Genomic DNA, 22,120 nt, shown 5'->3' with positions numbered 1-22,120 from the left:
AAGGCTTTTTCTCACTGCTTTCTGGCTCTCTTCTCTCCTTCAGAGGCAACTCCAAGTACCATTACTATGGCATCCGGGTGAAGCCAGACTCTCCCCTGAACCGGCTGCAGGAGGACACCCAGTACATGGCGATGCGGCAGCAGCCTGTCCACCAGAAACAGAGGTCAGACTTTTAGCAACAGGTGGAAAAGTACAGTTTCCAGGTTGACTTACATTTGGATCTTTTGTAATTTGTGATTAAATTGTTTCAGCATTTAGCCATTTTCTGTCCAAACCATTTCCATTTTGTGAAAATTTTAATTTTAGGTTCTGTTTGGTGATGTTTCGTTTGGAGTATCATAGAGGTCTCATTGTAAGAACCTTCAACTGTTCCTGTAATCAGGTGTTTATAAATAACAAACCTTAGCAGTAACATGTAATTGAAGACAGTTAGGCCTGTTGCAGTAATCAATAAATCAATTAATTGCACAATGAATTAAAACGAGCTCAGTAATTTTTATTTGAATGATTTATAGTTTTCTTTTTTTTCGTTTTCTTTTTCTACTGAAAACTGAATAACAAAAGTCTTCAGTCTGGTGTTTTTTCCTCAGCTATCTCTTTTAGAAGGACGTTTTGTTTACAGAAACTTCATAGTTCATGTTGTTTCTGCTGTTTTATTTATTTTGGATATTCAAACTATCTTCCAGGTCCAATGTGAAATATTCATTAGAATTTAAAACTTATTGAGCTTTGAGACTATTAATACGATTACCAATATATTACTTGAAAATTGTCTCAAGACAACTATATTTATCCAGCAAAATATACCAGAAGACAGTATAATCAAAGTATTTTAAAAGTTTTGTGTAGGGGTATCAGTGCCATGTTTTGACTTGTAAAACTGAGTTCATTTTTCTATGAAACATAACTTAGTCATCGTTAATTCATGATTTAATAAGGAGGTGGTTGCTTTCTCCTGACTGGGTTGGGCAGCTTTTTTCCCCCTCAATGAATGAAAATGTTGTTTTAAAACGGCTTTTTGTGTTTATTCAGGTTATCTGTCCACTATTACAGCTAACACGAATGTTTCACTCACGTGTTTGTGCAGGTTTAAGCCTCTGCAGAAGGTGGATAGCATGTCTGACAGTCTGTGTGGAAGCTCTCAGCACTGCAGCAGCACCCCAGAGCAGTCGGTGGCCGCTCAAACCCAGCAGCACCAGCAGTACATCGGTAAACACACAAGCTGCCTTTATGTACCGTTTTTATACATTTTTCCCCCTCAGATTTGATATTTTTGAGTTGCATTTGAAGGTCTTCTTTTGGTACCATCACAACAGGTTCCCATAGTTTCTGTCTTTTCTGCCTGGAGATGTTGGGTTTATAGATGAACACTCATCCATGTTCATTTCCACAGACACGTCTCACGCCTTACCTCCGTTTCCTTCTCCGGACCTGGGCACGCAGCCTCTTCCTGAGCGCATCAGCATGACTGATATTAAGAAGCTGCAGACGCTCTACAGAAGCCACTGTGAGGTGAGACTCGTCTCTGGACAATCGTTTCTGGTTCATTTCTGATTTATAGCTGCATGTGCTTCTTAATAATCATTAACAGTTTTTTTTATTGCAGTAATAGAGTAAAAAACTGGAATATTACATAGAGCTATGAGTTCAAAGTTATGTACTTTGAAGGTTTTTATGTCTGTGTTTTTACGTATGGTTGACTAAAATAAACCTAAACAGATTATCAGATTATTGGCTTAATTTGACAGTTACTGCAACTGACACTTATCCAAGAATACTAATGGAAAGTTAAGTGGAAGGAAAATGTCTGCTAGAAAACGCAAACAGCCACCATGAGTGAGAGTAATGTGAAGCGAAGTGGAACAACTGATCACTTCCATTTAGGGCTGGGCAACTTGGACTTAAAGTTTTATCCTGATACTTTGTGTTACTGTTGTGATAACAATAAAAGCGACAATAGGGACTATTTATTATTTTTCTTTTAGGCAACTGTCATGGCATGACTTTTAAAAAACATGCTCATTTGTTACACGCTTCTTTAGAACACCAGTGACAAAATGAAGTCACTACCATTAGACAGCACACAGTAACTTCATTTAACAATATTTTCAAATTAATTGATTTTTATTGACGGCTTCATTGAACAAACATTGGAGAAAATAATAAAACTAGAAATCACAACTATATTTTTCAACATCTTTGATTGGAATTTATCATAGCAACAATAAATCAGAGTTCTTATCATACTAATAAATATATCATGATAAATGATACATTTCTTAGTACTTCCATGTCTCCGTATCACTTGGTGTTTGTGGAATATATAACATATAAGCCTCACCTTTTTTATTTGTATTGGTGAAACACATGAGGGTTTTTGTAACGAGTTAATTTACTGATTTTATGCGTTAACCTGAGGCTTATGTTGCTCCTGTTTCATCACATAGTGAGTGAATCCTGTGCTTCTGGATTCATATGGTAATCAAAGCTGAATATCCCAAATACATTTACAATCGATGGTAATTTAAATTTCATATGAATGAAACCACATTGAGTCTGTTTATGGAAACGGCTGAAATTCCTTCGTACTGTCCCAGTGTTGGGAAACCGGGACGCAGCCTGCAGGTGTCTTATTTCTAAACTGTAAATATTCTGGGTGAAGAAATCGGAGTTCTTGAGAAATGACGTTTCACAACCGTAGTTTACCCGCCGCAGTTCGGTTCAGTTCCCTGACAGAGAGAATCGCGTGCGCAGCCTGAAGATGGAACCCAGATATGAGAGCGGGAGAAACAACCCGAGAATTTGGGCCATTGGATCCCGGAGAGAGGCAGCGATTAAAGCGGCGAAGCTCTGGGTTTTATCATATTATCCCTGCCCTCCTCTTGTCCGGCTTCTCCACACACCGCCTTTGTTCCAGCCGTCTTTTCATCTCTGCACAGCTTTCAAGATATGCCAATTAACCTTTCAGCGTGCTGGGTGGACATCTTGGTGTCTTTGTGGCGGCCTCCCCTCGGGCCTTTGTGCCGCTGTGTCTGCGGACGGATGGACAGACTCCTGTCTTTGTCCACCGTCACATTTCTGCCACTCTTACCGCTGCCAGGGACTAATCTGTCTGCTTTGTGTAATCTTTAGACATCAAGAAACAACAAGTTGTTAGTATGAGGAATGCATTTCCTTAGAGCTTAGTCTTTTTATTATTACTTAGCTAAATGTTTGAATTACAGCTTCATTTTCTCAAAAACTGTAAATATTGGATAGGATTAATAAAAAAAAAGCTATTATCATATCCATGTACAGTGTATGGAGTCAGTACTGCATCAATGCGGCGTGTCATGGACATGATCAGCCTGTTTTAAGGAAGCCCACTTTGCTCCATTGTCTCATCTTCCTCTTGATGCTCCAGAGATTATTTTAGGAGTTTCACGTCAATCAGGCCCAGCGATACCAGGTGTTGGTCCTATTGGCAGAAGTCCAGTCCTGCTGGAAGATAAAATCAGCTTCTCCATAAAGATTGTCAGCAGAGGAACACATGCAGTGCTTTATAACTGTCTGGCAGACAGCTGTGACCAAGGCAGCCCAAATCATCACCGTCTCTTTGCTCTTCCTCCAAACTCTCTGACCTGAAAACTTCTCTGCAACAATTCTCTCTCTCTCTTGCATTTTCTCTCCCATACTTTTTCCTTCCACTCAACTTTCCATTTATATGCTTGTATGTAACATTCTAAACAATCAACTTCTTTAGTGGGGGCCTTTTGAGCTCAGCAACCCTCCCATTATTGTGTAGGCTCTAATATAATATTTCTATATTGAACATATATATGTATATACTTTGATTCAACTTTATAAGAAACTGAATTTTGGTTTTCATTAGCCATAAGTTCTGCTGATGTCATCAAAATCAGAAGAAATAAATGCGTGAGAATTGTCTCTGTTAAATTAATCCAAAGTTTTTAATGATTCTCCCAATAAAAGCAATTAATCAATTAATCACATGATAAATTAAGATGATCTTGATAATTTCCATTCTGATTGTTTTTTTGAAGTGCAGTTTTCTTCGGAGAGACTTTATAATTCATTTTATTTTTGGTTTCACTTGTGTGTGGGTTTCATTTCCTCTTCATTTATTGTTTTTTGTTTGGTTATCTAACAGTTGAGTGTGGAATATTCTGTACAAATTAAAGTTTTAGTCTTTCAGAGGGAGAACTTATTATCTCATTATCATTATAATACTTGAAAATCATCTTAAAAAAACATTATTTATCCCACTAATTTCTGGTACAAATTATAGTCTTTACCGTGTTTGTTATTGTGACAGGCCTAATCCTACATTTTGAGATGTACCTGTTTTTATATTTCCTTCCTCTTCCTGTTGTCATGGTAACACAACAGTTTTTCCTGGCCGGGCTTGAAGCCATAGAAGTTTAGTGAAGCGTTTTGGTGTAAAAACACTCGAGTCTCAAACCTCAGCTTTGATTTCTCAGAGGCTTAGCACCTCTGTTAGCGACTCGGTTTCTCCTCCACACTCTTTCAGCTTGTTGTTGTCGGGTTGTTTTTCCTGCGTCGATGGAAAGCTGCGAGGCAGGACGAGCCGCGCGCGCGCTCTCTGTCTCTCTCGCTCGCTGGCTTTGGAGGAAGGCAGAATGTGCTCATTTGGAGGGAATGGGGAATTCTTCCTTTTGTTTTGGAAGCTCTGTGTTTGACCTGTTGCTGGGGGCAACTGTAAACACGGTTGCCATGGCGACTGGCGGAGAGGAAGCAAAAACATATCATGTGATCGAGACTTACGCTGCCGTGTAACAGGATCCTGCTGCAAGCGTTCACCGTGCTGCACGGAGGAAGAGGAGAAGAGGAGGAAGAGGAGGCTCGGCGTGTTCTGGGCACTTTAGTAACGCAGATAAAAACTAAATAAACAGATGATATCTGGGAGTTTTTCCCCCCTGACGGAGACTCATCTGGCCTGACTGCAAGGCGTTATAAAGTTGCGATCTCTGTAGAATCAGGTTGTCACCAACGCTGCTGCAGCAGCTCACCTCTGCTGCCTTTACGTTCACCGACACGCTCACAACTCTGTCTCCATAACTCAAGCACAGGAAACAGGAAAGAAATGTTGCAGGTGAGTTCAGGCCACTCAGAGCAGGAAGACGAATCTGTAAAGCTGCTTCACAAAAGCACTGAAACCGAATGGACTCTGTGGATGATTAATGTGCAGGGAGCTGGGTTTTTGTGGAACCAGGAGGACCTAGGTTGAGGCTGCCTGCCTGCCTGCCTGCCTGGAGAAACTTTGTTGTGTGTCTGGTTGCCATGGCTCAGCTCTGTGTGTTTTCTCCCCCCGCCTCCCCTCTCCTTCCCTGCCTTCCCTCTCTCCTGCAGGCTACTTTGGATGTGGTGATGAATCTGCAGTTCCACTATGTGGAGAATTTCTGGCAGAACTTTTGGAATGCAGCAGCGCCATCTAGTGACGGCAGCACAACCATCCCCAGCAGGTCGGATCAGATGGAAACGGCTCTCTGTGGGTTTCAACCCACCCGAGTCCAGAGCAGCAGCATTCACGTTGCTTTTGTTCCTTTGTGTTCTGTGCAGTGATGATGACCTGGAGCGAGTGATTCCCAGGGAGAAGCTGGTATCTCTGTGCAAATATGAACCGGTCCGGCTATGGATGAGGAGCTGCGACCACATCCTGTACCAGGCCCTGGTGGAGATCCTCATCCCTGACGTGCTGCGCCCCGTTCCCAGTCAGTGGCTTTTATCATAACATAGCAGAGAGGCTCTGATTAACCTTTGACCTGCTAGTAGAAATTGTTTTTAATCAGATTCTTTAGGACTAAAATTAGCAGCTTTTGCTGCCTCTCCAGCATTAAGTGATGCAGTGATGATGTCACACTGTGTTTGTAAGGTTTCACTTAAAAGACAAAAGAGGCAGACATTTTAATTCATACTTAAATCAAATAAAACTTTATTTATATAGCACCTTTCAACAACAAGGCATTTATATTTCAAAGTGCTTTAGGTCATAAAAACACAAAATCATAGAACACGGTCAACAACTGAAACATTTCATTTTGTTAAGTGCCATCATATTGTTGATTCATTTTTCACTGATTATGTTTCAATTGCAAATTTTTATTTTGTCTAGATTTAAACTCCTTAGCATCTCATATGAGGGATTAGCGCTAGATTAGAAAAAAACTAAGCTTAACTACAGTCTGGGTCATTCCTCACAGAAACTTCACCTTAGCTCTGACATTTCCAGAAGGCTGATAATATTTTCCCAATCCGGGACGTTCCCTGACCTCCATGTAGCTGTTTGCTCTTTCCCGTGATCACGATGTCCAAACGCTCGCTGAGCTTCAGCTCACAAGAAAAGACACTGGAAGTCAGTCTAACTGGACAAACACACAATCAGGAAGCAGATTGTTTTATTTCAAATGCATCCACGAAATCCTCCCCTGTTACTGCACATATTGATGCTGTGATGATGAGCTTAGTTTGGCATTTTGCGACGTGACTCTGCGTTTGTTGGAGGCCGTCTGCAGTAACTGTCACAGCCCCGGTGCCGTTTGGTAATCCAGGCCGTTCTGTTTCTTCAGGCACTCTCACTCAGGCCATCAGAAACTTCGCCAAGAGTCTGGAGGGCTGGCTGACGACCGCCATGACCAGCTTCCCACAAGAGATCGTTCGCACCAAGGTAACCGGAAATCTCCAGAAAGACATTTAATGTTGATTATTAGGTAATTAGGCCTGATATCAACTACAGCTAGGGCTGCAACTAACGATTATTTTACTTTGATTATTCTGATGATAATCAGTTGAAAGAAAACTGATACCTTCTTCAGATTTTTCATCTGACCACTTGAGTCTTTTTTTAATACAGAATTAGAAATGCATCAAAATTTGTAAACAAATAACTTAATTTCTTTTTTAAATAACAAAATAAACATATTGTTGCCTAAAATGCAAGAACTTGGCATTCAGTTAGTGAATGCTGATCATTTGTTGCAAAAGAGTTAAAAAAAACCCCACATTTTTATAGCTGAAGTGTTGATTATTTTTTCATTTAACTAATTAATATTTGGATTAATAGAATTTAAAGAAGGTGAAGCTGAAGTTAATTCTGCGTATTACAGATTTACAGACCATGGTTTGTTTGTTTTTTATCTTGAATGTGAAATGTTTGTTTTTCTCTCAGCAGATGTTCTTTCTTCGGGTCTTAATGATCGATTACTGAGTAATGTTTCAGCAGCTGGTTCCTCATGTCTGAGTCGCTGCGTGTTTTCCTGTGCAGGTGGCGGTGGTCAGTGCGTTTGCCCAGACTCTGAGGCGTTACACCAGTCTGAACCACCTGGCCCAGGCGGCCCGCGCCGTCCTGCAGAACACCTCCCAGATCAACCAGATGCTCTCCGACCTCAACAGGGTGGACTTCGCCAATGTCCAGGTGAGCTCCGCCTCCAGGAGGCTCCGTGGCCCGCCGCGGCTCCCCTCTGACCGACCCCGGGTTTGTCCAACAGGAGCAGGCGTCGTGGGTCTGCCAGTGTGACGAGGGCGTGGTCCAGCGCCTGGAGCAGGACTTCAAGGTCACCCTGCAGCAGCAGAGCTCCCTGGACCAGTGGGCCACCTGGCTGGACAACGTGGTCTCTCAGGTCCTGAAGCCTCACCAGGGGAGCCCCAGCTTCCCCAAAGCCGCCCGCCAGTTCCTGCTCAAGTGGTCCTTCTACAGGTACGGCGCGGCGCTGAGGCCGTTCCTTAAAAATCCAGAATAACGATGAATAACGATTCGTTTCTCTGCTTGCAGCTCCATGGTGATCAGAGACCTGACTCTGCGCAGCGCCGCCAGCTTCGGCTCGTTCCATCTGATCCGCCTGCTTTACGACGAGTACATGTTCTACCTGGTGGAGCACCGCGTTGCCCAGGCAACCGGAGAAACTCCCATAGCGGTGATGGGAGAGGTAAGAGAGATCAGAGTGGGGTGATGAATCGGGTTTTATCAAAGTTCCTGTTTAATTTGTGGAAAATTAGGATTATTTTTTCATCAATACATTCTTTGGGTTTCCATAGCGATGTTAGCAAACCAAGAACTACCATCTGCGTTTGACAAGATGGCTTCTATTTATTTTGACTTTGAATTCAGATCAAGTGAAATGTTGGTAAAAAATTTATTAAGGAAAAAAGTGAAGAAACTAAATTGATTAAAATCATCATCAGATTTTAATGATGATGATGATGATGATGATGCATGTGTTCCAGATCGCACAGCCCCACCTGGAACACATGCTGAAGTTTTCATAACTCTTGATTTTTTTGTCGTTCTGCTACATGGAGCCTTAGGTATACAAATAAAAACATGCCACACTTTATAGATTTTAACACAGTGAAGCCACTTGTGCTGTTTCAGTTTGCTGTCATCATAATTCCAGTAAAAAACATTAAACGCTGACAGGATGTGAACAACCAGAACGTGTTTAAAAACTGTAAGCAAAGCACCGTTAGCCTAAAGTCTCGTTATTTTGTTCTGTTTACAAATTCTCCCTCTAATCTCAACTTCCAGTTCAGCGACCTGAGCTCCATGATGCCGTCGCTCCTGGAGAAGGGTAAGCGTTTGTTTTCTGAAACCCCGGTTGCCATAGCAACGCGTTTTAACAGCCAAACGAAAACGGAGAATCCTCTTCCTCTCCCTCAGATGCGTCGTTCTCAGACGAGATGAGCAACCTGGACGGCGACGGCACTCCGGCCGAACCGGCGGTGAAGAGGGAGAGGATTGAAATAGGCCACCCTCTGCAGGAAATGTGAGTCCGGTCTGAGCGGACCGGAAGCAGCAGAACGAGTGCAATGTAAATAGAGAAGAGTGCAGAAGCAGTAGAAGTGTTTATAAAGATGGTCGAGCCCCTCGAGGCCCTGACTCCCAAACCCCCTCACACACACACGGTTTTTATTCGCTGTCGTTTCACAGGGGTGTAACGGATCTCGTCGTTTTCTGTTTTTGTTGGGACTGTGAATTTCTTCTGCGCAGTAGCTTCTCATATTGGATGTTTAACTTCTAAACGGTGGCGTTTTTGTGCTCCATCTGTTTTTGGTTTTATTATTTTTTCTTTAAATCCGAGTTCGTTGTGCCATAGTGTCCTTTGAGTGCCTTAGATTAACTTTGAAATCGCCGCTACGGATGTGGACCTGTCCCTCAGCTGTGCCTCAACCGCAGTATGAATGTACCGTCTTCAAACCTCAAAACGCTCAGAGCGCCTTCGCTCTCTCTCCCTGATGCCTCTGCTGCACCTCGTAGCAAAAACACGGTAAAAGAACAATAATAAAAAAAAGAAATGGGTCAGAGGAAGTAAGAACATGCAGCCTAGGAACCCAAAGGACTTTCCCGTTTGTTTTCCAGCTCAGCCGAGAGTTTGGAAAAGCTGGATTTTACCTCAACATTTCTGTTCTGTTCTCCAGATGGTTCAACAAAAAGCCTGTTGCCTTGCAGAAGTTTTCACTCCAACTCAGAGTTCATCATTTATTAGATGGGAAGAATCTGAAAACATTGGTGTTTGTAATCAGTCCCCCTGATTTATCTATCAGTTTTACTCGTCCGAAGACTGAAAATTAAAGTCCAGACATTCTCAGAATGATTTGAATATGAAAATATTTAGAGCCAAACCAGGGGTGTCCAACGTGTGGCCCGGGGGCCGTTTGTGGAACAATTTAAACTGTGGTCACTTTTGTAAAGTTTTTATTCGTTAAGGATTTCATTGACAAATTTAACACTTTATTTCATCTGTTAAATTTGGCTAATACAAGTTCTCATTTTTGTTAGAGAAACAAACAAAAAGTCAGGAACCTGTCTGCTTTTTATGAATTCAAAAACATTGACACTTTATTTCATTAACATATTGATTGTTTAATTCATTGCTGAGCAAATAAATATAAATAGATAAAACTTAAAAACACAAAATGATTTTGAAATACAGCATAACCCCAAAGTATTTTCAGCAGTGGGGTTCTGGCCCCTGTCACGAAAAGTTTTGACACCCCTGATCTAAACGATTCTTGTGTTGTCCCAGTAACTGCTGCATGCAAACAGTCCCCACAGCATGATGGTGCCATCGCCGTGTTTCAGAGCAGGTGAAACAGCATTTTCCATGCATGAATAAACTGTAAACGTTTTTGTTTTTTTTTAAAATCTGAATAGAATATCGTTGCTGTTTTTTCTCCTACATGGCGCGTTGAAATTCAACTTTCTTGAGGTCAAACATGTGGATCACATGACTAATTCTTTGCTCAGATGTTCCTGGTAGGTTTCAGGTTTTCAGAAAACAGCTGAATTTATGCTGATTAGTTTCCACATTCACTAAAACATAATTTGATTGAAGTCACTGGACTTTATCTAGGGGCTGAATACAAATCCATGCTGAACTTTTCAGACTTTTATTTGTGAAAAAACCCCAAAAATGTATATGTTTCCATTTGCTACAGTAAAAAAATGATGATGGATGTGAATAGTTTTGCAAGGGACTGTGCATGTAACTTGCTCTGGAGTTGGAAATATTCCAGATTAATCAACAGAAAGGAGGCAGGATGTCAAACAATCCGTGTTGACAAAACGTGGAGCGGAGCCGAGTCGGCTTGGAGACTGCAGAACCTCTAACCTCAGGCTGCAGCTCTGTTGATGTCTTCTGTTCTGTTCCAATAGGAAATGCAGCGCGTCGTTTCAGAAAACGTGATGAATATGTTTATACGATGTAGAAAACGCTTCGTCTCTCTGATGCTGTTGCGTCAGAAGGAAATGCTTTGCTGTGTAGCTGAATGAGACGAATCTGTTCCCAACCTGATGTTAAATGTGTGAAACGGTTTATTACTGCAGCGCCGCAGTAAACTAAGGTGTCTGGAAACAAAACAAAAAAAATCCTATTTATGAGCTAATCTGAATTGATGGAATTTTTGTGTTGAAATTATTATTTTCCCTCAGATGATTTTGTTGTAGCAACAAGAGTCTTAAGTTATTTAAGGCTTTAGTAACTTGTGCCTGTCACAGTAATTTGCCTTAAAGTGCTTTGGAGGAAAATTATTTCTATGTGTACTTTGTAACGTTTTGTAAAGCTGTTAGATTATTTTTTATTGAACTAGTTTCTTCTCACACGTATACTGAATTTATTGTGTATTTTTAAACCTGTTCTTGACTCCACTTTAACTAGCCTAAGGACAGATGATTGTCTGTAATAAACTGCATAGTTTCACTGTATTTTGTACTTGGTCACAAAGTGTAATAAATTGTTGTAAACCCAAATGGTTTAAGCACATTTGTTTATTATTTAATCAATTTTGAACATCACAAAAACCTCTACTTAAAACAAGTTTCTGCTTTACAAACAGTTTTTTCTACAGTTTGATAGAAGATCACAATGTTGGTACAAAGATACAGTATTTACATTAATTAAATACCCTAACTTCATGGCAGCAGCTTTTTTTTTTAATAATTTTTTTTATAATTTACATAAAGAGATGCAGCTTATTTTCCAGTTTCTTGATCCAAACACAACACAGTCTGAACAAAGAAGCTTCAGTAAAAACAGTTTCTCTCCAGGAAAACACACCACAAACAGAGAGAAACAGTAGAAGAAGAAGAAAAACGTTGGTCCTAAAACAGCAGGACGTGTCAGAAGTAAGTGCACGGTGTCCTCCACGACTGAACGTTGAGTTTGATGCAGCAGCGAGGAGCCGATCAGAATCTGAAGGGTCACAGGGAGCAGCCGGCCATGTACTTCCCTGTACAGCAAAATAATCCAGATTAAAATCAAACGCACCACAACAGATTATAAAATGTGACAAATGCATTTTAATAAATCAGTAGAGAAACGGTGAAACCACACCAGTACCGACCCAACTCTGCGTAAAATTACATTTTAGTTTAGTTAGAAGATGAAACAGTTCAGTCAAAATTTAAAGCGACAGCATCAATATTAATAAAATAAAAACAGAGCAACAAAACCTGAAAGCAAATACTTGATAGAGTTAAATTTAACCAGATTGATATGTAGCATGACAGAGTAACACATTTTTAAATGAGCATATAGAAGTAACAGCAGATGTGATTTCAGAATCACCTGTGGCGAATCTCTTCTTGACCAGCGACATGCGGTACCGGGTTCCCACCAGCTCCACGTCCATGCCCGACAGCGACGTCCCGGAGCCCACAAACTGGACGGCCAGGCTGGGTGGAGGGCCGTGGGGGGCCTCCAGGCACTGCCAGCTGGCACACAGCGTCCCGGAGCCTGGGACACACAAACACAAAACTCTGCTCACCACCATGCATTCAGGAGAACGAAGGATCCTGGCGCAAAACGAGAAGCTCAACGGGTTCACACCTTCTGAAGATTTAATCTGGCTCTGTTTTTTTAAGAGCTAAACTTTGAATTTAATGTTTGAGAACTCAGTTTTACACATTAGCTGCAAATAACGATTAGTTTAGTTATTGATTAATAGGATTTATCCAGGTTCTCCAAATTTTTAATTTAACTGTTTAAGTGGAGTTGGATACAAACTGAATGAAGAACAAACATATTTTAACCAAACATTCACCAGAAACACACCTGCAGTTTTTATTTTGCCTGATTTTGTTATATAAATTTTCATTTTGGTCCTTAAAATACCAAACTTTCCTCTTAATTTTATATTTTGGTTTGTCTGATTATATGATTTTAAATATTAAATGATTAATAATATGATCCATTACTCAGAACTTGAGCAGACTATTTTTTTTTACCAAATACATTTTTACTTTACTTGAAAAGTTATTTTTTATTTTATTTTAAACCATTTAAAAAATGACTCAAAATGCATTTAAGTCATTTTTATACAATATTAGAAATATATATATATATAAAAAATAAAAATAAATAATTCAGTCCCTTATTAAAATAAGGGAATAAGGCAATAAATAATAAGCATTTATTGCCTAAATTTGTTGATTATTTTTATTAAACAAAAAAAATGCTGGATAGAAAAAGGAGCCTAATAAGAGATTTTTTTTTTTTTTTACAGTAATTTAATCCAGGTGAAACAAAAACCTTTCCAGGAGTTAACGAGGAGCTCTGGGTAGAACATATTTACAGGCAAAGGGTTTATTTTATTATATTTAAATGCAAAATGTATATATTTTGTACGGTTTTGGTTTCAATTACTAGCCTGAGTATGTTATTTTAGTAAACTGTATTTTTTTGTGTTTGTATACGCTAATTATTAATAACTAAATTAGACAATATGGACCCTAATACAATTAATACAAATTAAACTATATCCTTACAGTTTGTAATCTTTGAAAGTTTCATCATGAAACAGAAGTTACTATGTTTGGGCCTAAAGAGGAACAATCAACAAACAGCGATTACAGCTAAAAACAAAATGATCCAAAACTAAACTTGGTTTGATGACATCTGGAGGAACAGAAAAACTCAGATGAGCTGCAGACACAGAACCCGCCTGCTTCTGTTTACAAGACAGACGGCGAAGCATAAACAAGCGGCTCGCTGCTGTCAGACGGCATTAATGGAAACCACTTCAGTCGTAAACAAAGAGGAAAACGCTTTTAAATGAGAGCAAAACCTTTCACTGTCGCTTCTGGCTCGTAAAACAAAACGTTTTTATCTCCCCACTATTTATGCCCCTGAAATTTCCTTCATCTATTTTCTGAGAAATCATAAAAAAAATAACAGAAAGAGGTATAAATAAATAAAAAAGGCAGAAATGGGGGAAGTTATTACAAAACTACTGAATATATTCAACATTTATCCTGATTTAAATCTGCAGAGGAAGTTTTAAAGGAAGGAAGGATAAATGGATGGAAGATTCGTCTCTGTTCCTCTTAATGTTACACGAGTTAAATTGAAAAAGCTTCATGCTTTCTGAGTCGCTGATCCTGATTGGCCGGCAGAGTTCTGACCTTTGCTGTGATTGGTTGGAGAGAGGTTTGGAAGTTTCCAGAGCAGCCGGCGTTCCTCAGCGTTCCTGCAAACAATCAGGAGCGTCGTTGAGCAGTTTCACTGATAAGATTTATTTCACTTATAACAAGACATTTTCCCATGTTACAAAAATATAATTTTCCAGTAGAACTGGTACATCTTTCATCAATATTAAGAAATTAAGGACGTAAAACAAGCTCCTGTATCCTACTAAAGAGTTATCTTTAAATTAGTTTTGTTGAAATAGGATCTTGTGTTAAGTTAATAATTCCTTAACATTGATGAAAAAGTTTCATTTACAACATGGGAAAATGTCTTCAGTGAAATAAATCAGCTGAATAAACCAATATTAAACAACTGACTCAAAGCAAGTTCCTAAATCTTTCTGAAAAGTTACATGTACGTCAGTCTTGTTTTATCTAAATCAAAAAAACTTGGTAAGATTTTGTGTTTTTGCAGGAGACCCAGGACAGTTGGATCAGTTCATTAATGGGATCAAAAGATAAAAATCGTGTAGTTTGTTGTTTTTGTCCCTAATTGTTGCTGCTCACCAGGAGGCGGGCGGCTGGCACTGCAGGTCTGTGGCGGTGTGGTCCAGCGGCAGCAGCACCTGGACGGCGGTGAGCTGGGTGGAGGGCGCCGTGGCGGGGCAGCAGTGGTAGTCCAGGGAGACCCGGGTCACCGTGCCGCTGCGCTGACACTCCGCCGACAACAACAGAGGCGCTCGGCCCGGATCCTGAGAGGAAACCTGAGGGAACCAGAGAGGTTCACAATGGGACGCGTTTCAAAATTCGTTTTTGGAGGTTTTCTCATTTAACTTCTTTCTATGTCTCATTTATGCAAAAGTCACATTTTCCCTTCCTTTTGGATCTCAACTGCTTCTAAAGAAAACCAAAGTGCTTAAATACTAACCAGACATTTTTGAGAACAAGGTAATGTTTTGGCTAAATTTCATTCAACAGACACTGCGCCGTCACCTAGCAACCCAAGCTACGCTCCAGAACATTTGGTCAGCTGGTTTTACTACTGCTAGAAAAGACAAGTGTTTTGTTGTTCACTTACCGTCCAGAAACCACTTGCTGCATTCATGTTGGTTGTGCAGGAGGCTGCACTGATGCTTTTCAAAGATGTCCTGTTGTGTAATTGTGCATCTGTTTGCAGCCATTTTCATATGTGAGTGTTTGGGGCGTGGCCAGCAGAGGCTTATTTAGATTTAAAGTGACCAGCTGCCCCAAAACAGCTGAAAGGTGCTCAATATCTAAGAATGATTTTGTGCAAAATATGTAATGAACATGTTTAGTATAACCCATAGATCTCTCCTAAACTGGTTAAGGAAACATAATAGGTCACCTTTGAGGTCCATGCAGAAAACTAAATGAGTAAATCAGTGAATTCAGACCTGATACTTGAGCACGCCGACGTTGTAGTAGGAGGCCTGGGGGTTCAGCTCGGCCTCTTTCTGCAGGTAGAGCTGCAGAGCCTGCATGTTGAACCAGAAGTCCCTGCTGTCCGGGTCGCTCTGCGATGGATCGCTGCAAAGCAGAGTTGGGCAGTATCTAGTTACATTTACTTGAGTAACTAAATGTTTTTACTATGTTGTACTTTTTACTTGAGTAATTTTATCATGAAGTACCGCTACTCTTGAGTATGTGTGTGTGTATATATATTTATACAAGCATGTCTATGTTTTTTGCACACATATTTTTGTATTTATACAAATGAATTAGTTTATAGTAGGTATGGTCTTTTTTCTACACTGTACTGTTTTTTTTCTTTTGTTTTTCCATTTCTGCTGCTTTTATTTTGTTATGTCTACTTTCTGCTTAAACTTTAAAATTTTTTTGGACACATATTATCTAATTTTCAATTATTTAAAAAAAAATTCTGGATCCAATATGAATGATTTTAATTTTGGAACCAACATTTCCACAGAACTTTACATTTCGGTCCACCTGATGTAATTTTTAAATAATAAATAACTGATGTTTTGATAAGTTACGCAGTACTTGAGTAGACTTTCTACCAAATAATTTGTGGGTTTTCTACCAACCTGTGCAGCGAGGACACAGTGAAATAAATACACAGATCCATGGAGGTTCGGGGAGAGAGGGCGGCTGACCTGTAGAGCAGCTTCTGATTGGGCAGGAAGTTGTCGATCCTGGAGATGTTGACGAGCCGGAAGCTGAGCACGGGAACGTTCGGGTTGGCTGTGAAGATCCGCGTGATCCCGGCCGGGAAGGACATCATTAAATCACCTGTGATCTTCACCAGACATCTGAAGAAGAACCAGACACAGGCTGAGCTCATCCTGCTTTAACCAACTAATACAATCTGACCGTGACGTCATCGTGATGTCACCAGGCTGACCGGTTGTGCTGTCCGCCTTTGAAGTAGGCGTTGATGTATTCTGTTATGGCGGCTGCGACCGGCCAGGCGTCCTGTGTGCTGAGCGAAATAGGGCTTGGTCCTCTGGACAGGTGCACTGTGGAGAGGACGTAGACGAGGTTTAGGATTCAAAAGACTTTTTCCAGTTAAAGATTAGCTGAATGAATTCATACTGATTAAATTAAACCTTTTAACACATCCAATCCTGGAGACATTAGCTGACCTCTGGAGCTGATCCGTAGATCCAACAGATTCCTAATCAAAGATCTGGTCTGGCTCTAGTTGTGAGAGCAATAATCTAAACTGTATGTTAAAGGTTATTTCACTACATTGCTTCAAATGTCTTAACATTACAGCAACTAAAAAACCTTTCCATCATTTTTGGAGACTTAAAATGAAACTAGCCTCCAAAAATCAACATTGTTTTCTGAGATTAACTGTCTAAATAGACTACTTAGGGTTCTAATGTTATGTTTCTGTGCAAATTTTGAATTTTCTGTAAATTTGCTTAGTATTGAATTTTCCTATTGTTACCCAAACGTATCTGAGGAACCATCTCTCTCAGACCCGCGGCTCCGCCCAGCAGCTGGATCCAACAGAATCCAACAAGGTCACATCGATCATTTCCACTTGCCTCTTTAATACTGAGACAAATTTGCCTCCATACAGCTGCATGTTTGTGTTTTAAAGTCAGTTGAAGTTTGTTATAGCAAAGTAAAACACAGGGTTTGTCCTTTTCATTTACATAAATCATAAACTAAGGTTTAGTGACCAGGAACTCACTCTGTCTCTGCTGGTCCTGGTAAGGGAGCGGGGAGGAATGTCCCACCCTGGCCGGACTGGGCCCTCTGTTCTGGGCCCCCCAGTCGCTCGGGCTGGAGGACGAGGAGGACGTCAGGGACTGGCTGAGCTCCGGCAGAGGAGATGAACACAGAGACCGGGACTGAAACACAGAGGGACAACATGATGGCCGCCATCTTTAAGGCCCTCGTTCATAAGTCAGGTAGAGCTGATGACAGGGACTCACTCGCTCGCTGCCACTGAGTCGGGCTGACGACCTTTTGGACCGGGTCGCTCTTTGAGGAGCAGCGGAAACCACTTCAGTCGTGTCAGACCTGTAGCTATGTTTAGACCCTTTGGGGGAGAAAAATAAAGAACTGAAAGCAAAGGCATACCAAAGAAAATGTCAGCAAATATAACAAAGGTTGATCAGCTTAAATAAAATGAAGAAATGTAACATTCTGTTGAGGTCCAACATGTTTAATGAGGCATTTTTCTCAAGTGAGGTAAAGCACGAACAGCTCCCTCAACATCAGATATACTTGATGAAAGTAAGGACAGAGATTCACATTTTCACGTTTAATACTTCCATTTGGGTCTGTACTCCTTCTAAAAACAGCTCAATCTCTTTAAAAACAAGTTAGAAAACAAAACACAAAATAACACACAGCAGTTTTTTTTTTGGCAGTAAGTGTCTGGAAAATTAGCCATTTCAAAAACCTTCCAAAAGTAACATCCCAAATCAGCAGGCACAGCTGGTCACCTAGCAACCCCAGTAGCAGAGTTCCGCCCATCACCTAGCAACCCCAGCAGAGTTCCGCCCGTCACCTAGCAACCCCAGCAGAGTTCCGCCGGTCACCTAGCAACCCCAGTAGCAGAGTTCCGCCCGTTACCTAGCAACCCCAGCAGAGTTCCACCCGTCACCTGGCAACCCCAGCAGAGTTCCACCTGTTACCTAGCAACCCAAATGGAGCCCCAATGTGTTTTGTCAGCTGGTTTTATGCACTTCACAATGGCTGCTGGAAAAGACAAGTATTTTGTTGTTTAATTACTTTCCAGAAGCCACTAGCTGCATTCTTGTTGGTTGTGCAGAAAGCTCCACTAATGCTTTTCATTAGCCATTTTGGTCTGCAGCCATTCTCATGTGTGAGTGTAAATATTGAGTTGAGGGGCGTGGCCAGCAGCAGATTATTTGGATTTAAAGTGACAAGACGCCCTGAAACAGCTCATTCTGAAAGGAGCTTAAAATCTGATTATGCAAGGATTATTTTGTGCTAAACAAAAATGTAGTGACCATGTTCTGTGTAACTTAAAGACCTTTACTAACCTGGTCAAGGAAGCATAATAGGTCTTGTTTACATAAATAAATATTCTATTTGACTTTCTCAACAGGCTGAATTAAAGAGGAGTAAACCTCGGTACCTTTGTGTGAGCCGATGCTGCAGGTCGTCATCTGCGTGTTGAGATCCAGGCAGTCCTCGTCTTTGTCCGTGGAGAAGCACAGATCCTCCTGAGGTCCTGAATGCCGGGTCAGAGGAGGGGCATTCCGCCGTGGCTCGCTCTCTGAAGTCCGGTGCTTCCTCCGCTCCCCTCCTCCTCCTGCCTCTATCTTTACGCCTCCGTCCTGCGACTTGGAGCAGCTGCTGTCGCTGAACGGGTTGTGGACAGACTTCCAGTGGGTCAGCTCCTTCTTTTGCGGAGCTGAAGCCGCGTCGATTCCCGGTCTGCTGCTGCTGTGTGACGGGATCATTCCAGCTGCTGCAGCCAGCGACGACTGGTGAGTCGGACTCCCGATCATCGTGATGGCAAACGGGTCGTCGGACGTAACCGGCGGCGGGAGGCTCCGGTCCCGCTTCCTCTCTCGATCTTTACGATGGGAGGAGGATGAGGAGGAGGAGGAGGAAGAAGGGGGCAGGAGAGTTTTTGTTTCGGCGAGGGAGACGGAAAACGGGTCCTTCCCTCTGGTTTCCTGGGAATGGCGTGGCGGCGGCAGGCGGGTCCAGGCGTCAGACAGGTTCAACGGCTCCTGCGTCCTTTCGAAGCTGGCGAAGAACGGGTCGTCTGTGGGAATGTGTTTGCAGTTCCACACCGACGACTCCGACTGGGAGAAAGCCGGGAACTGAACAGAACCGGGGTCCGTGTCTGGAGGCGCCCGCGATGGGCGCGTTGAGGCGACAGACCAGACGTTAGCGGCGGCGTCCTGCGAGTTGGAGCTGCGGCCAGATGAAGACTCGTGGAAAGCGGAGAGGAAAGGGTCGGCGGGTCGGCTCAGCGTTTGAGTCTGTTCTTTAGTCTGCGACACCGGCGGCCAGGCGGCCCAGCCCGCCAACTCAGGAGACGGACCAAGAGGCTGATGGGACGGCGAGTCCAAACCAGAGTCTTCAACATTCTCTGGTGATGAGGAATCAGATGAGAAGGCTGCATCTGAAACCCAAAATAAAACATTTTAGACCAAATGAGGACCAGAGCAGGTCAACCATCAAAACCTTTTAGGCTCCAGAGTTTCACAGTTTAAAGTATTTTAATGTGTCACATCAAAACTTTAAATCTACAATATTTAGACTTTATGGTTCTGCATGGTTGGTTCAACGTTCCGACATTATGCAAAAAAAAGTGAGAAAAACATCTATGTCAATATTTGTTTACATATTTTGTAACACTACAATGTTATAAAAGCCTCATAACCTTAAACTATTATTACTGTGTGACTCTTATAAAGTAAAAATATTAATTCGCTTTGTTCTTCATTTATGCCAAAGTGAACAAAGATGAAATCAGCTTCTTACATTCAGAGGCACCAAACGCGTTCTGCTCTCTGAACTGATCCCGGCTGTCGAAGCTTTTGGACTTGAAGGCCAACTCCAGTGGAGGACCAAACAGGCTGTCCGAACCAGACGCCGTCGAACCCAACCTGACGGAGCAGACACAGAGTCATACCTCATGCTTCAATTTCAGCTTGTTTTTAATTTTTAATAGTGTGAAATGTTTCATTTATCATCTGTTTTTGAAGGGGTGTGTCTAACACTGACGCTGAATTAAACCTGACATAACACGAAGGAGTCCTCATGACTGTTTATGACTGTTGCCATGAAATGTAAATGTTACTTTTAATGCAAAGTTGCATTAAATGTTCATTAAAAAAAGTGTACATTTTGCATTAAAAGCATCATTATTTACCAAATGACACTTCATGTCACCAGTCAAACATTCATGAAGACTCCTTCTTGTTCATGATTTGTGCTGCATCACATTTATTTATGTCATAAACTCCTTCAAATAAAGTGTTAAAGTGTATCGCATTTTAAGAAATAAAAAGTGTTCTTGAATAATAATAAAAAGAACTGACCTGTTTTTTTTTTTAGCATTTTCTCTTTCATATATTTCTTTTATTAGCTTCAGTAGCTACTACAGAACGCAGAAATTTGATTAATCGCCAGAATAATCGATAGATTATTACTAAAATAATCGTTTACATCAGCCCTAATTATATATAATAAGATAATAAAATGTTATTCATATTTTTGCTCTTAAGCCCAAATCCGTACATGCTCTCACTCCTGCATTTTTTTTTAAATAAAAAAGTTTTTTTTTCTTGTCTGACCTCCAAAGGAAACAGGAAATAAGGATTTGAAAAACAACCTACTGAGCATGGAAGCCATGATGGATAAAAACAAATGAGTGATACAGAGAGGCCAAGGTGAAAACCTGCAGAGCTTCAGACTGCTGAAAAGGCCACTAATGACGCAGCTCAACCTCTAAATGCGTCTCTCTGCCCTGCAAGCAGATGCACACAAAGAGGAGACGAAGCAATGAGGCGAAAGGCAGACCCCTCTCACCTGTCGTGATCAGTGCTGGAGGTGGACCTGCGTAGGCCTTCCTGCTCCTTGTCTGCAGAGACAGGACACACATGAGCTAATCTGACTCACAGCAGAGGATGTTCCCTAATCAGTATTAATCAGCAATCTTCCTCGAAGCGCTGAGAGGAGGCGGCACAAGGGAAGAACCCATCAGTCGGTTCCTCTACGATAAATATGAGCATGTAGTCTGGAGTCACTGAGCTGCAACAACTCCTCGCGTCGAGGAGGAATATTAATCTGCTGCTGCTGGATTTATGAGAGAGAGAAGCTCCCTCCCTCCCTGGCAGCAGGGCACATCCTCCCAGTGCCGCCTAACCTGCTGACAGATAACGACCCGAATGGTGATCAATCAGGCCTGCGAGCACGAGCGGAGTCACCTGAGACTAATTGGAGTGGAGCGGCTCGTGTAAGGTCAGCTAATGAAGAGATTTACTGTCTGTGGGGAGCCGAGAAGGCTTCTCTGTTAGGTCTCTGCTGAAAAATGACATGGAGAAAAGAAGAACTGGTTTCTACGGAAGAAGGCTAGGGAAAAAATAAAAAAGGATTCTGAAAAAAAGTCCATATTCTGAGATTAAAGTCATAATTCTGAAAGAGTCAAAATTATGAGAGTAAAGTTAAAATTCTGAGAAAAAAATCTGAATTCTGAAAGAAAAAAAATCTGAATTTTGAGAAAAAACAGGAAATCTAGCCATTTCTTGAGTTCTCGGGGAGCTCCGCTGTCGGGGAAGCGCTGTGGAGAAGTTGGGTTCTAGTGCAGCTTGTTAAAATCTTGATTCTGTCCACGGTTTTCTCAAATCTTCCTACTGCAGCTTTGACCCCATGATGTTGAACACATTGTTTCTGATATGCATATTTCTGATGTGGGCCAGTGGACCGCTCTGCTGCCTGGTAGAAAGGCGGTCTGAGGATCACATCCCAGCATGCTGTACTTCTGCGTGTTCTCCAGTGCATGAGTGGGTTCTCTCCAGGTACTCCAGCTTCCTCACACAGTCCAAAAGCATTTAGGTTGATTGGTCTCCTTAAACTGGGAATCCACATACTGCTGGTTATAAATGACTATTAAAATGATGGTTACCGTATTTTCCGCACTATGAGGCGCACCGGATTATAAGACGCACCTTCAATGAATGACCTATTTTAAAACTTTTTTTCATATATAAGGCG

General features: G+C 41.5%; 2 protein-coding genes across 6 annotated transcripts in view; one reads left to right on the top strand and one right to left on the bottom strand.

Annotated features, from left to right (window-relative positions):
* rfx2 (regulatory factor X, 2 (influences HLA class II expression)) overlaps positions 1 to 9,308 on the top strand; it is a 32,705-nt gene extending 23,397 nt beyond the window's left edge. For all 5 annotated transcript variants that reach the window (XM_007550920.2, XM_007550921.2, XM_016670857.1 and 2 more), the window contains 11 exons: positions 44 to 163; positions 1,088 to 1,209; positions 1,394 to 1,512; positions 5,371 to 5,483; positions 5,581 to 5,732; positions 6,588 to 6,685; positions 7,283 to 7,432; positions 7,506 to 7,714; positions 7,790 to 7,943; positions 8,543 to 8,585; positions 8,675 to 9,308. In XM_007550920.2, the coding sequence (XP_007550982.1) occupies positions 44 to 163; positions 1,088 to 1,209; positions 1,394 to 1,512; positions 5,371 to 5,483; positions 5,581 to 5,732; positions 6,588 to 6,685; positions 7,283 to 7,432; positions 7,506 to 7,714; positions 7,790 to 7,943; positions 8,543 to 8,585; positions 8,675 to 8,784 (1,390 nt within the window). In that variant the 3' untranslated portion in view covers positions 8,785 to 9,308. The remainder of the gene's footprint in view (positions 1 to 43; positions 164 to 1,087; positions 1,210 to 1,393; positions 1,513 to 5,370; positions 5,484 to 5,580; positions 5,733 to 6,587; positions 6,686 to 7,282; positions 7,433 to 7,505; positions 7,715 to 7,789; positions 7,944 to 8,542; positions 8,586 to 8,674) is intronic.
* A 1,623-nt stretch (positions 9,309 to 10,931) lies between these two features.
* fcho1 (FCH and mu domain containing endocytic adaptor 1) overlaps positions 10,932 to 22,120 on the bottom strand; it is a 47,740-nt gene continuing 36,551 nt past the window's right edge. The window contains exons 16-27 of the mRNA XM_007550924.2: positions 20,936 to 20,987; positions 19,886 to 20,010; positions 18,522 to 19,523; positions 17,347 to 17,453; positions 17,103 to 17,262; positions 16,302 to 16,416; positions 16,054 to 16,209; positions 15,334 to 15,466; positions 14,486 to 14,682; positions 13,916 to 13,980; positions 12,081 to 12,248; positions 10,932 to 11,742 (exon numbers count right to left, since the gene is read on the bottom strand). Coding sequence (XP_007550986.1) covers positions 11,714 to 11,742; positions 12,081 to 12,248; positions 13,916 to 13,980; positions 14,486 to 14,682; positions 15,334 to 15,466; positions 16,054 to 16,209; positions 16,302 to 16,416; positions 17,103 to 17,262; positions 17,347 to 17,453; positions 18,522 to 19,523; positions 19,886 to 20,010; positions 20,936 to 20,987 — 2,309 coding nt within the window. The 3' untranslated portion in view covers positions 10,932 to 11,713. The remainder of the gene's footprint in view (positions 11,743 to 12,080; positions 12,249 to 13,915; positions 13,981 to 14,485; positions 14,683 to 15,333; positions 15,467 to 16,053; positions 16,210 to 16,301; positions 16,417 to 17,102; positions 17,263 to 17,346; positions 17,454 to 18,521; positions 19,524 to 19,885; positions 20,011 to 20,935; positions 20,988 to 22,120) is intronic.

Source organism: Poecilia formosa, unplaced genomic scaffold (assembly GCF_000485575.1).
Source record: "Poecilia formosa unplaced genomic scaffold, Poecilia_formosa-5.1.2 Scaffold38, whole genome shotgun sequence".
Classification (NCBI taxonomy): Eukaryota; Metazoa; Chordata; class Actinopteri; order Cyprinodontiformes; family Poeciliidae; genus Poecilia; species Poecilia formosa.
The sequence above is the reverse complement of the archived record's forward strand: the minus strand, read 5'-3'. Positions and strand labels throughout refer to the sequence as shown.